Source organism: Rattus norvegicus, chromosome 9 (assembly GCF_021556685.1).
Source record: "Rattus norvegicus strain SHRSP/BbbUtx chromosome 9, alternate assembly SHRSP_T2T, whole genome shotgun sequence".
In the NCBI taxonomy this organism is placed as follows: domain Eukaryota; kingdom Metazoa; phylum Chordata; class Mammalia; order Rodentia; family Muridae; genus Rattus; species Rattus norvegicus.
The window spans coordinates 42,618,673-42,631,702 of NC_141542.1; the positions used below are offsets into that span (position 1 = coordinate 42,618,673).

A 13,030-nucleotide genomic window follows, 5' to 3' on the forward strand; every position below is an offset into this window, starting at 1 on the left:
AAAATTAGGAAATTGGCATTCCTACATACACTGATTCAATTCCATTATAAGTTATCTACTGCTAACAGTTATAGAGTAGATCTTTACTAGATTAGAAAATGTCAGTTGAGCATTTCCTTGGAGGAGTTCTTAGAACTCTAAACCATTTCCTTGCAGCCATGGGTAGAGTGAGAACTCTTATTTTTGAGCTCCATACAGCGCTGTTTAAGTAGTTATAAATTGATCTTGAATTCATTTATTAAACTTATAAAGTAATTCATAGGAACTCACCTCAAAGTCAAGGTCAGAATACCGGGATTTTCTTCTCTGTTAGTTTGTTTTTAGAAAAAGGAGAAAAAAAACCCAATAAAGTTATGTTTAGTCACTTAAACCAATGGACATCAGTACATTAAATGAAAATAATCCCATTATTAATAATGATAATCATGTTGTCTAACTCCATTAAGATTATTTTTCTGAGTCCAAAATATCCAAATGTTTCCCCTTTCACCCCAAATTTCCTTTAAAGATGGAGGGCATTACATTTTTTTTACTTGAGTAATAATGCTACTAGTTTTCAGTGAAATCCATTTGCATTCAATCCCCGAAAGAGGTTCTAGTTTTAACAAAAAACCACTTTGCTGGCATGGAGGATTAAAAGTGATATCAGAAAAATAATCTAGGTACCTTGAGACCTCCCACCCAACAGACATCCAGATTATTGTTAAAGACGCTCTTGCAGAGTAGCTCAGGCTGTTCTCAGAACTTCTGGTCTTCTTGCTTCAGCTTGCTGTGTGCTAGGATCGCACTTGAGGTCAAAAATCCTGCCTGCCGGTCTGTTTATGCTCTGAGGTTTATACATCAGTCTTGTACAAATTTCACAAATTTAGGTCATCTCCTGCCAAAGTGCTTTTGTTACTAGATCTTAGAAAGTGGACTTAAAAAAAAAAGTACCTATTTAGTTAAGCAACAGATATTCTATATCCTCACACGGTGTCTCAGTGTTTTTCTCGGACTCTAAATCTGTTAAACAACACCTAAATCTAGTTATAGGTACACACACATTGATGAAATAAAGTAATTAGGCAGTGGGCTTGATACAATCAGGAAGTATGATTAAAACGAAGTGGATGCAAGCTCACGTGGTAATGGGTCTTTCATGATATCAGCTTGGAGGTGGTATTTTTAGCATCTGCTCCAGGGACCCACTGATTCTTAAAATGGATGAGGTGTAAAGGGAGGTGCCTATAAACTTATAAAAAATAATCTCTACATTTTTAGAGAACAAAGAAATTTCTGCTGTGCTTTTTCTTTGAGTAGATTCCCCCTCCCCCTGGAGGGAGTTGGGGGAAAAAACATGAGGGAAATGTGCAGTATTTTTGGCCAGATTATGTTTTGTCCCACCCCCACCCCCCACCCCCACTCACTCCCAACTCAATATCCACAGCCTTAACGTCACCAGAGTCTCTGGGTTCCGACAATGCAGATTTACAGCAGATCTAGTCCTTATTATGACTGTTACGACTCTCCTGCAGCTAGAGCTAAAATTGTCATTACAAAACCAGAACCCCCCATGCAGCCTAATCTCGGAACAGGTTTTCAGCAGACAGATGACTAAAGGAGGAGACCGGGGACAGTTCTGACATAATCTCATTGTGGTGAAACTGCTGAGCACGGGGAATCGAGGCTCGACAGAATACCGCGGGGGGGGGGGGGGGGAGGAAAGGGGGAACGCCTTATTGGAGTGGAAACTAAACGTGATGCTCTCTGGTGTCCTCCCTGTCTCCAGCAGCGTGCTACCCTTCGTCCTGGTGACATCCCGGAAGAGGCAGGAGTGAGAGAACACATCAAAACAAATCTGGCTCAGCACCACACTTTGCAGCGTTCTGCTAGACTAAACGTCAGGGATCCCATTCTTCCCTCCCATGGATACCCCAGCCTTCTCGGCACTGTGGTTCAGCAAACTTTTTTTTCTTCTTCTCTTTTAAATAAATATGTATTAAGCAAAATCGAAGCACGGACATGTTTAGTTAAAAGCAATCATTATAAAACATCAGCCACGAGCTGTGCATCTCATCTGAAAACTTAACTGATGGAATCCTGCAAAAATGGTTCAGTCAGCTAGAAGACAGAGCCTTCTGCTGTAGGCACCGAGGGGCTCTCTGTTGCCAAAGGTGAAAAGGACCATATGTTGCGGCATTTGTTTGGATCACAAGGCGGTGCTGCCTAGGAACTGAAGATTTTGATGCATACATGGTGCAAAAGGTTTTATGTTCTAGGAGCAAGAAGAAAAAAATGGGAACCGGAAGAGCCCCAGCAACACATTCCAACTCAGAATACCATTGTGGCCTATGTCGATGTGCGACATTTTTCCTTTCTCTCCTATTTAATTTTGTTAAAATTAAATGCTAACAAAGGGCATAGCAGGTCTGGCAGGCTACATGGGTTAGACGAAGGAATGAGCAAATTTTAATCAAAACCTGCTGGTACAGTGTGTTGGGGATGGTTACAAAATAAATCATGGAGGTTTAAAGATCAGAGTGTGGAAAATGTGTCAAGCGTTCAAATCAAAAAGTGTGTGTGTGGGGTGGGGTGGGGTGGGGAGAGCATATGGCTACTTCCCCACAACACTGAGGTTTTTCAACCTATGTGCACCTAATAAAGTGATTTCCCATCTGAACATGCTAACCCGTCTGTGGAACGGTTGGGAAAATGGTGTCATTTCATGAATGAATGTAACTGAGAACCAGTGGAGTTAAAATAATTTGACCGAGTCACCCAGGAGGTAAGCAAGTGAACTGTGATAAAACCTCAGGTCTGGGGTCCAGCGCTTTCTACGTGAGATCTCACTAGCTTCGACACGTGGGAATAATATTTTACAAACAAGATGTCTGTAGCATGCTGTTCTGGAATTCAGCAAGATAATCCTAGATGGCCCGGGTAGGCCGCATTTCACAGCAGTGGTACTGAAATACTTTAGAAGCGTAAAGCAAGGTCAGATAGATGAACTACTTCAGGCTAATTATATTTTGAGGAAGAAGAGGAAAAGCCAATTTGATGGCGCTTATTTCTCAGAAAATCTGTGCTGGGTAAAAAACAAAACAAAACAAAAAACAAAACAAAATGTTCACTCAAATCGATTATAAGCAGTGCCCCAATAACACACAGATGTGACACTTGCTACTGAGAAGCTCAGTTTAGCTTATGTGTCAGATGCTAGTAGTGTAAAGTGGGATACCAGGAAAATCCCAACGCATTTTGGTTTCGCCTGCGTGCATATCCATGCAATGTTCTGCAAAGTCTTCTGAGGCTGCAGTTTGCTGAGACTGTGACCCACTTACATGTTTATTCAAAATGTCCTTCTGGGGCCTTGTAGAATGCCACTGTAAGGCATAAAACGTGCTTGGAAGTGAAGACTGTGCTTGTTTGTTTTGTATGTGTGTTCACATGTGTATACATGTTTCTGGGTGTGTATGCATGTATGTGGAGGCTAGGGCCCCTCAGGTGTTCCTATCTTTCATTTGTTTGTTTGTTTTGGGGGAGGGGGACAGAGTCTCTCCATGGTCTGGATTTCACCAAGTATGAAACTCCATACCATGTAGTTTCACCAAGTAGTGAACTCCAGGGATTTGTCTATTTCTACCTTCCCAGTACTGGGGTTATACATATGCCTGATGTTATGGGTTCAAGGGGCTGAAATGAAGTCCTCACGCCCATAGTGCAAGCTCTTTCCTTTCCTGATTTGGCCAAACCCCTCAGCTCTGACCACCTATTTAAACAATGAGAACCATGTAAGTGGTCAAGAAGCCCCTTGATTTTTTATACAAATAATTAGATGCTTTTTTGAAATGTTACATGTAAAAGTAAAACAAGCCAATGTGATGCTTAAAAAATTCACGAAGATATAAACCGTTCTGTCTGTATAGCCTTCATTTCCAGGTAAGTTGAAACACGCCTTCCTCTCTTGTGCAGTAACTTGACACATTTTTCTTTCCTGTACAGTTTCATTTTTGCAATACGCCACTGAGTATTCATCCCAACTGCATTACGCTCTTAATACTCCATTAAAATTCTTGTCAAAGGCCTCTAATGAGCTCCATTTGGACAAACAGCAAGGTCAATTTTCCACCCTCCTCTCGCCGGACTCTCGGAAGCTGTAGAAAGTTAATCACTTCCTCATTAAAGCACTGGCTTTGTCTTGCCCCTCCTCTCCCTTCTTTCATTCGCTGCGGCTCCTTTTGAAATCTCTCTTGCTGCCTGTTTCCTAGGCCCCTTCTTTCTAAATGTGGAGCTGCTGAGATCTGCTCTGTCCTATATGGTTTCCTGGATTACATGGCTTATCCCTTAGGCTTTAATGCCACCTTTCAATATGCAAATATCCCTTTTTACGTGGCCTTTCTCATCACTGACAATGTTAATAACCCATCCGCCAAGGCCAAGGCTTAGAATTGTCCCTCCTTTGTGTGCATCCCTCGTCTTCAATATTAAATCCACACATGAGTTGCCTATTTGATCTCTAAAAGGTCTCTCTGCCTGTCCCCTGTTGGCCACTGATACCTCCTCATCTCTAGCCCCTTCTTAATTAGATGATAGCTCTAACATTTGACAGAGGATCTATCACAATAGTTTGCAGTCCCAACAATTAGTGGTGTCTGTTTGAAGGAGTGTACTATGACAGCCCCAGAATTCAAACCAATGTGACTTTTGTTCTATTGTCACTGCTTTAAAGAATAACCTGGGAGATTCGAATAACCAACTGACCTAAGTACACACTAAAGAAAACCACTCCAAGTGGGCAGGCTGGCAGTTAAGAGAATCAAAACAATTTATGAGGAAGCCATACCTTTTACTGATAGAAGGGAGACATTCTTTAAGATGATTTAGAAATGAGAAAATGCACCATGGTCTCAGCCTACTGAAAGAACCACTTAGTGCCTATGTGCCCAGAGGGGCTTCACATACCACTCTTGTAAAATAATGAATAATTTCTCAGAGGGACGATGTCATTATTTGTGTCACTGAAAATTAAACTGGACAAGACACTAGAAGATTCACAGCAAGTAATGAATTCCACTGACTAATGAATGGCAATATGCATACCATTAAAAGTTTCTATTATGGGATGAGCAATGGACTCACTCACAGGGAAGAAAGCTTTGATAACAAATCCATTAAAAATAGCTGTGGCAAGGAGTCTGGGAATAATTAATTATCCGAAATGGCTTTTATTCGAGCTAATTTTGTTTGTAGTATGCCTGCATAAAAGATAAGATTCCCTAATCCAGGAACAAAAACAAACCAATAAAGATGGGAAAGTTTGCCTTATACCAGGGCGACATGAGAAAATATATATTATATGTTAAAAAAATGAAATGTGGTTTCTGCATGTGGTCAGTTTTAGATGTTTTCTGCTTGTGACAGTGCCTTCCGGTTCCTAAGTGAGGCCATAACATTTTGGGTTAATTCCTGACTATTGATTTAGCAGTCTTCAAGCTTCTTCAAAGACATTCAGAGTATGATACTAATGAAGTAATCATAACACAGCCTTACATCTGAAGTACTCCTTACAATCTTCAAAAGCTTTTCATGTAATTCAATCCTCATGCCAGCCACAAGAGAGGTGCCTACACAGTGACATCATTGTTACTAAAATATTTTACTTTTGGGAAGCATTATGCTGAGTCCTCTGTATTCTGTATCCAGAGGAAAACCTATAAAGGTATCTTTCCGCTTACTTACAAAGGCAGTGAGACTTATCTGGCCCTATCCAGATAGGGAGATACTTTTATGTATGTAAGCCCTCAGAGGAGTGGAGTACCAAAACTTTCTGTATATTATATAAAGTATTTTTTTCCATTTTTGAAAATGTCTTGTTGATAAGTGGCACTCAGACAAGACTTGGCAGAAGCACAACAGGAGTCACTCCTGCTTTATATTAGGACAACATGTTCCTTAAGTGATAGGCAAGCTGAGAAGCCACACAGGGAATCATTGGGTGACCAATGGATTAACAGAAGAAGTGGAGGGACCCTTAGAATGGACAGATGAAGGATTATGACAATGGGACTTTATCTCAGGAGTGGGGCATCTGGCAGAAGCAGAAAGTGCATGGGACTGACAATGGCAAGAGCAAAGATAAAGACTAGAGCTCTCCTCGGTTTCCCTCTGGCCAATGCTTTATGCTGGCTGAATCTGGTCAGAAATCAGTGACACATAACCCATGCTAACCCTCAGTGATCAGAGAAAGGGGATAAAGAATGGGTCATAACCAAGCCGATGCAGAACATGCAAAGGCACAAGCTGTTCGATGGATATCAGTGTTTCAGACCCAGTGCAAATGCTGGTCAACATGGACCGACAATAATACACATGTAAATTTTCAGAAAAATAAACCAACAGGAAGCTCTACAATCCTGAAGTCATGCTGACCTGCCCTTTCAAAATACATAACATTTCAATTATTCTCTGAGAAATTCATAAAATGTATTGATCATAATCATCCTCCATGTCTCTCTCTAGCTCCTCCCAGGTCCTCAGTCTTCACTCCCTCTCAACTTCATATCCTCTTCTCTCTTTTAATAGCCCACGGAGACTAATTTGTGCTATCCATAAACTCATGAGGGTGGGACCAGCCACTGGGCCAGGGTCAAATGACAAGGTGGTACATCCTTAAAGAAAACAGACTCTCCTTCTTCTAGAAGCCATCGACTGTCAATAGCACCTTGGTTATAGTTCAGGATTTATGGGCCCTTCCATGTTAAAATGCTGACTGGCTTGTTCTCATGAGGTCTTGTGTGGGCAACCACAGGTGCTGGGAATTTATGGGTGTAGCATCCTGCCATGTTGAGAAATGGCTTGTCTTTTTATAAGCAATAATGAACTTCTATTTTTAAACAGTAAATCAAAAGAACTCATTCTAAAGTTTAAACTTAGGATCATGCTTATGGTCATGATACACCCTGGTTATCATTTATCCTTCTTTCGTCTTCTAGCTACATCATGAACCTGATATCTTTTGTTATCTGAAGGTGGATATTCGAAGTGCTGAAGGCGATATTATCTTCATCTTAAGTAGTTACAGGACATCTTGGTCTGGATCATTTATGAAAGCTCAAATTCTAAAATTTTTTTAGAATTGCTTAACTGGTTCATTCTGGGAAAAAAACACAGTTAGGGCAGCACTGTGTAACAGAAATAAAGACAGAGTGCAATAATGGGCATAGGGAAAATCTGGATACTCATTTGTGCCAAGGAACTCTGTGAATGTCTTAAGCATTCACACCCAATAATTGGGGGTTAGCAGAGCACACTCCCATGGAGCCCTCAGTCTTTTCTGCTGGCACTACTGCGGCAGTTGGGAGCCTCCCCCTCTCTTTGTTGCTTCTTGCTTACTTGAATAAAAGCTTCCACCCACTCACCCACTCAGGTCTCTTTGGCTTTCTTCTTTTTTGTACCTCAACTTGTGTCTTGCATGCAGTTTTCTCATGACCACTGGATTCTGTGCTATCAACTAGCAGAGTTTACCTCCCATCTTTCATCTTGTCATCTCTTTTGGAGGAAAATGACTGAGTTCATGGCCCATCTTCACATTCTAGCCATGAATAGATCAGGCAATGACTTGTCATCTCCTACTGTATCAGTCTTCCAAGATACATGTTCCTACATAGTTAACCTCTTGTTTCATTCGGAGGGGTCAAAGCCTTAGATGCGTTTATTACTTAGATATTGGCTCCTTGAACAGATGCTTTTACTTGAAGATTATAGCAACTTATCTAAGTGTTGGGAAGATTAATTAATTCATGCTTTTAAGGTGATTTGAGAATCTGCTAATGGAAAATTCTATAAAAATGCTAATTTTGATTATTCGCTCTATTGTGGATGTATGTATTCTCTATCAGTTGTTTCCCAACCATTAAACTCTTTTAAAGAACGAATGGGGAACTCAGTTTTATTCTGAATTCTGAATTTCCTTTTCAAAATATAAGCTTTGGGATCTCTAGGTCACTGAAATGCAGATCTTTCATCTGATGCAGACCACGTGATTTTTATGGTTAAAATAACATATAAATGATGTTGATTTCATCACCCATTTTGATTTGAACAGAGTGAAAGGCACAGCTTTGAAAAATATGCAGGAGCCATTGCCTTTGATTATGTTTGTATATTATCAGAATAACTCTGATGGAAAGGCCATATGACCAATTACTATGGTGACTTATGTAATATACACATATAATACATTAACACAATTGAAAGTATATATAATAAATAAGATAAATAAAAATACATGTAGGTTTTTTTATAGAGACTATATTTCTTAGATTAGTAGAGGGTTTATAGCAAGACTTCGACATATAAGATACACACAAAATAGTACTAGGGTAATGAAATATGGTAATAGAAAATCAGGTATACTTTTTGATACCTACTCTGTAATCCTATTACAGTAGGAATGAGGATGATAATTGTTAGTAATTCTCTACTTCATTGAGATGAAAAAAGATGAGGGTAGTTTGCATTGTTTACTGCTGATGACCTTATGTTAGTAAGGACAAAGGCTGTTGTCTGCTTCTTGGTCTTGCGTCTTAGTATACTTAGAATATATAGTTTGAGTACTTAATTGTTAAAGACCAATACTTTTAATGGTTATCACTCTATAGGATTAGGACAAAACATTCATTCTGAATAATATTAACGTAACATAATAATAATAAGTCTAGAATCAGTGTAATAGTACAACTCACAGAAACATTTCAACTTCATATTAGCTGATGGCCTTATAAAAGAAGATTTAGATCTAGCCTTGGATCTGTAACACGATCAAGTTATTATTTTATATTTTACAATGTCCTGTCATAACAGTGAAACCTCAAGAGGATCTTCTCTATTTTTTTTATAAATGGTCCACGTGAGTCCCATTACGAGAGGACAAGGATTGATTGCTATCACTTTAAACACGCTGGGATCCTTTTAATAACATCGTGAAGCAGCAGACTTCAGTGTCCTGGTAGAAAAATTTCCTGTACAGAATCTTAATATGTAACATTAGAAACCCTGTCAAAACTAAACAGATCTTCTCTAATACCAAAAGCATATGGATCAGCCTGCCTGTCCTTCAAATATCAAGGAACTAGTAAAACCTCTTCTGACTCACCTCCAGAGAACTCATTGATATCGTTGATCCAGTTTCACTTCTTGACAGTCCTGCGTTATCATCCAACTCGGAGGCCATGAAATTCTTCACAGCTGTGCGAGGCTCAAAGGGCAAATTCTGCATATGTTCCTGGGGCGCAAGATGCTGATCTAAGTTCATATTAAACTGGTCCATGACGGGGGGATTCATATTGAATTCAGGATTTACTTTGTAGTGTAATAGCCTTTCATGCGGCAAGGTTTCCATGCCAATATTCATTTTGCTTTCCTCTTTCATCGATGGCTGGGTGCTAACAGAACTTCTGGGCATCACAATATAGTCACTCTCCATCATTCGTTCTTGAGGGTGGACGATGTCCATATCAGCCCCTCTCAAATTGTCATCCGTGCATAAGTACACAGTTCTCCTCAGTTCAGTGTTCTCCTTTTTCAGACATGGATTGCTCAACTCATTCATACTCATGGGCATGTGCAGGGCTGTGGGCTGCTGGATGATGACTTTGGAAATGACATTCCCAGGCAATGTTGAGTAGCTTAGCCCTTCAGGGTTAGTTCCCTTCTCTTCCTCCTCATCATTTAGAGAGATCCTGGAGAGCGTTCCTGTTATGGTTGCTGCTCGGCAGGGACCGATATCCTTATGAAGCACTGAAAATTGGAACATGGTAGTTAATAAAAGGCAAGTCTTTAATTTTTTATCATTACACGATATTATTTATCTTCCTACTAAACACTCTCCCAAAGGAAAAGAAGAGTAACCTTTTAACAATTTGTTAACACTCTTTTGTTCATGATCCGGATTACTGAACTGTTACTGATACTCTGATGGTACCATAGATCATGAGTAGACCATAGATAAAGCATATCTGAAAGCTAATTAGCTGGTTTTCTAAAAATTTCAATGCTCTGTCCTATAAAAAGTTCTGCATTAATTTTCAGGGAAAGGGTAGATTACCAGAGAAGATTTCTTCACCCGTCTACTTCAAAGCATTTTCATAAAAAATATAGATTTTGTTCACCCTAATTTGCTACTTTTTAGAGGCCTTTCTTCTGAACTTTTCTAGAAGTTTTGTTCATTAAAAGAGCTCTTTGAGAGCTGGGTGTAGTGACAGATGACATTAATCCCAGCAATTGGGAGACAGAGACAGATCTCTGTGAGTTCAAGATGAACCCGCTCTACATAGTGAGTTCCAGGGTAGCTAACACCACATAGAGAGACCCTGTCCCAAAACAGAACTGGGGCAGGATGGCCACTTTGCCCACAAATCAAAGCAACTATAGTAGAACATTTCACCATGTGTAGCTAGCTACAGAACATTTTGCTTTTGGAAGCCTGAAAAGTTTTCAGACAGGCTGAATTTTGCCTATTATTGTTCAAAATTTGAAAATATATTCATAATTGTGAATTAGCACAGAAGCTGAAAAACAGCAAATTATGAATACATTCTGCTACTATGAGGAAATGTAGCTTTTAAAGTATTCCAAAGCATGAACCCCTCATACAGTACCTGCTATCGTTAGAGATGGTGCTTTTTAATCACTGTACTATTGTCCCTCTGTTTCCTATACTGTACATGATGTTAAATATTCATTTTTTCATGAATCCACAATGTGGCTGTAAATTTTTATATTTTATATTATTATATGCTAAAAATTAAGAAAAGGTTATGCCTGAAGAAGTTATTTCAAGATCCGGCACGGTGGTAGTCTGTAGTACCAGCATTTGGGAGGCTGTGGTAGTCTTGGCTACCTACACTCTGTAAAAGCAAAGACAACAACAAACTAAAACCTAAACTTCTTAAGATAATAAGAGAGCAGTCCCACATCGTGATTGTCGGGAATAATTATTCCCAACATTAAAGGGTGATGTTTGTTAACCAGTTTGATAAGAGATGAAATGAAAACAATGTTTAAAGCACTTCCCAATTTTCAGAATAGCTTTAAGTTCCTAAGTTTACACAAAAATTGATCCAAAATTGATAGCACTAAAACTTAAGACACACGACAAGAACCTATTGTGTTATACTAGGGATGGGCAGATGTTTTCACACCTTTATTAATAGATTATAAATTACAAAGGAAGCTTTGGTAGTGAGTATTGGCTTCATAATCGGGATGCAAGATACACTCATCTTTCTCCAATATGATCTATGTATATTAAATATTAGGGAAATGTAATTATTTTTCTGAAGCAGTGTCCACAGTATGTGAGAGACATCCTGCTTCTTTGCTTTGCTTAAAATGTAAACAAGCCTTGGATGCAAACCTCCTACACATGGCAACAATGCCAAAACAGTTACTTTGAGAGAAATTAATCAAGCCGTGAAAGGCACAACAAAAGTGAAAACCAAGCGACACAGAAAGCAACCTGAATAGCTAGCATAAGCAGATGTGTACTCCAGCATCTCCAGAAGCAGTTTCCAAGTTCACAACAGACTGCTTGTAGCCCTTGAACCGAGACTTTAAAGTTTAGTACATTTCAACATACGCAGAAATCTCTTGGGAAAACTCTGAAGAAAGCTACTGATGAGCTCGAACTCAAAGAGTATTGGCCAAAATGAAAATAGAAATATAAAAATGTTGTAAATTGTTTCTGAATAATACATTGGTGCCGGTCTGTGTTTAAAAGACTTAACCCCCAAACCCTCAGTACAGACTGAGAAAACCAGAACAATCTATCAAAAGACAGCACTGTGCATACTGACGGGTTGGGAGCAGCAGCTCTGAGAGGAAGGTCTGACATGAAGATTTTCAGCCCTTGCTATGCATCAGAGTAATTTGAATGGCTTCTAACAGCCCTTGTTACTGTGTCCCAGTACCACAGTTTCTGGCCTAGAAGATCTTGGTAGGTCTTTAAAATTGCATTTCTAGGAGTTGCCGGGTAAATCTGACACTGCTTGCTTGGGTACCACACTTTGAGACACATTGGTTTGATATTAATGGCTGTTAAGAAAAAGACAAAAACATTCTCATTCTTCCCTGTCAAGGATTCTCAAGATATCACTATTTGCAGATGATAAGATAGTATACATAAGCGACCCCAAAAATTCTACCAGAGAGCTTCTACAGCAGATAAACAACTTCAGCAAAGTGGCTGGATATAAAATTAACTCTAACAAATCAGTGGTCTTCCTCTGCTCAAAGGATAAAAGGGATGAGAATGAAATTAGGGAAAGGAGATCCTTCACAATAGTCACAAATAATACAAAATATCTTGGTGTGACTCTAAAAAAGCTAGTGAAAGTTCTATATGTCAAGAACTTCAAATCCTTAAAGAAAGAAATTGAAGACCTCAGAAGATGGAAAGATCTCCCATGCTCATGGATTGGCAGGATCAATATAGTAAAAATGGCCATCTTACCTAAAGCAATCTACAGATTCAATGCAATCCCCATCAAAATACCAATTCAATTCTTCAGCGAGTTAGAGCAATTCTCAAATTCATTTGGAAACAAAAAATTCTAGGCTAGCACAAACTATTCTCAACAATAAAAGAACTTCTGGGGCAATCACTATCCCTGACCTCAAGCTGTATTACAGAGCAGTAGTGATAAAAAACTGCATGGTATAAGTACAGAGACAGGCAGGTAGATCAATGGAATAGACAGAAATGAACACACACACCTATGGTCACTTGATCTTTGACAAAGGAGCTAATACCATCCAGTGGAGAAAAGAGAGCATTTTCAACAAAAGGGGCTGGTTCAACTGGTAGAATGCAAGTTGATCAATTCTCTCTTCCTTGTATAAATCTCACGTCCAAGTGGATCAAGGACCTCCACATAAAACCACATACACTGAATCTAATAGAAGGGAAAGTCAGGAAGAGCCTTGAATACTTGGGCACAGGGAAACTTTTCCTGAAGAGAACACCAATGGCTTTGCTTTAAGATCAACAATC

At 39.3% G+C, this 13,030-nt stretch overlaps 1 protein-coding gene across 5 annotated transcripts in view; it reads right to left on the bottom strand.

Annotated features, from left to right (window-relative positions):
* Window positions 1-13,030, bottom strand: part of Adgrb3 (adhesion G protein-coupled receptor B3) — a 726,584-nt gene that overhangs the window by 18,657 nt on the left and 694,897 nt on the right. For 3 of the 5 annotated variants that reach the window (NM_001106898.1, XM_087565136.1, XM_087565137.1), the window contains 2 exon segments: window positions 271-306; window positions 9,134-9,777. In NM_001106898.1, the coding sequence (NP_001100368.1) occupies window positions 271-306; window positions 9,134-9,777 (680 nt within the window). 5 annotated transcript variants of the gene reach the window in all.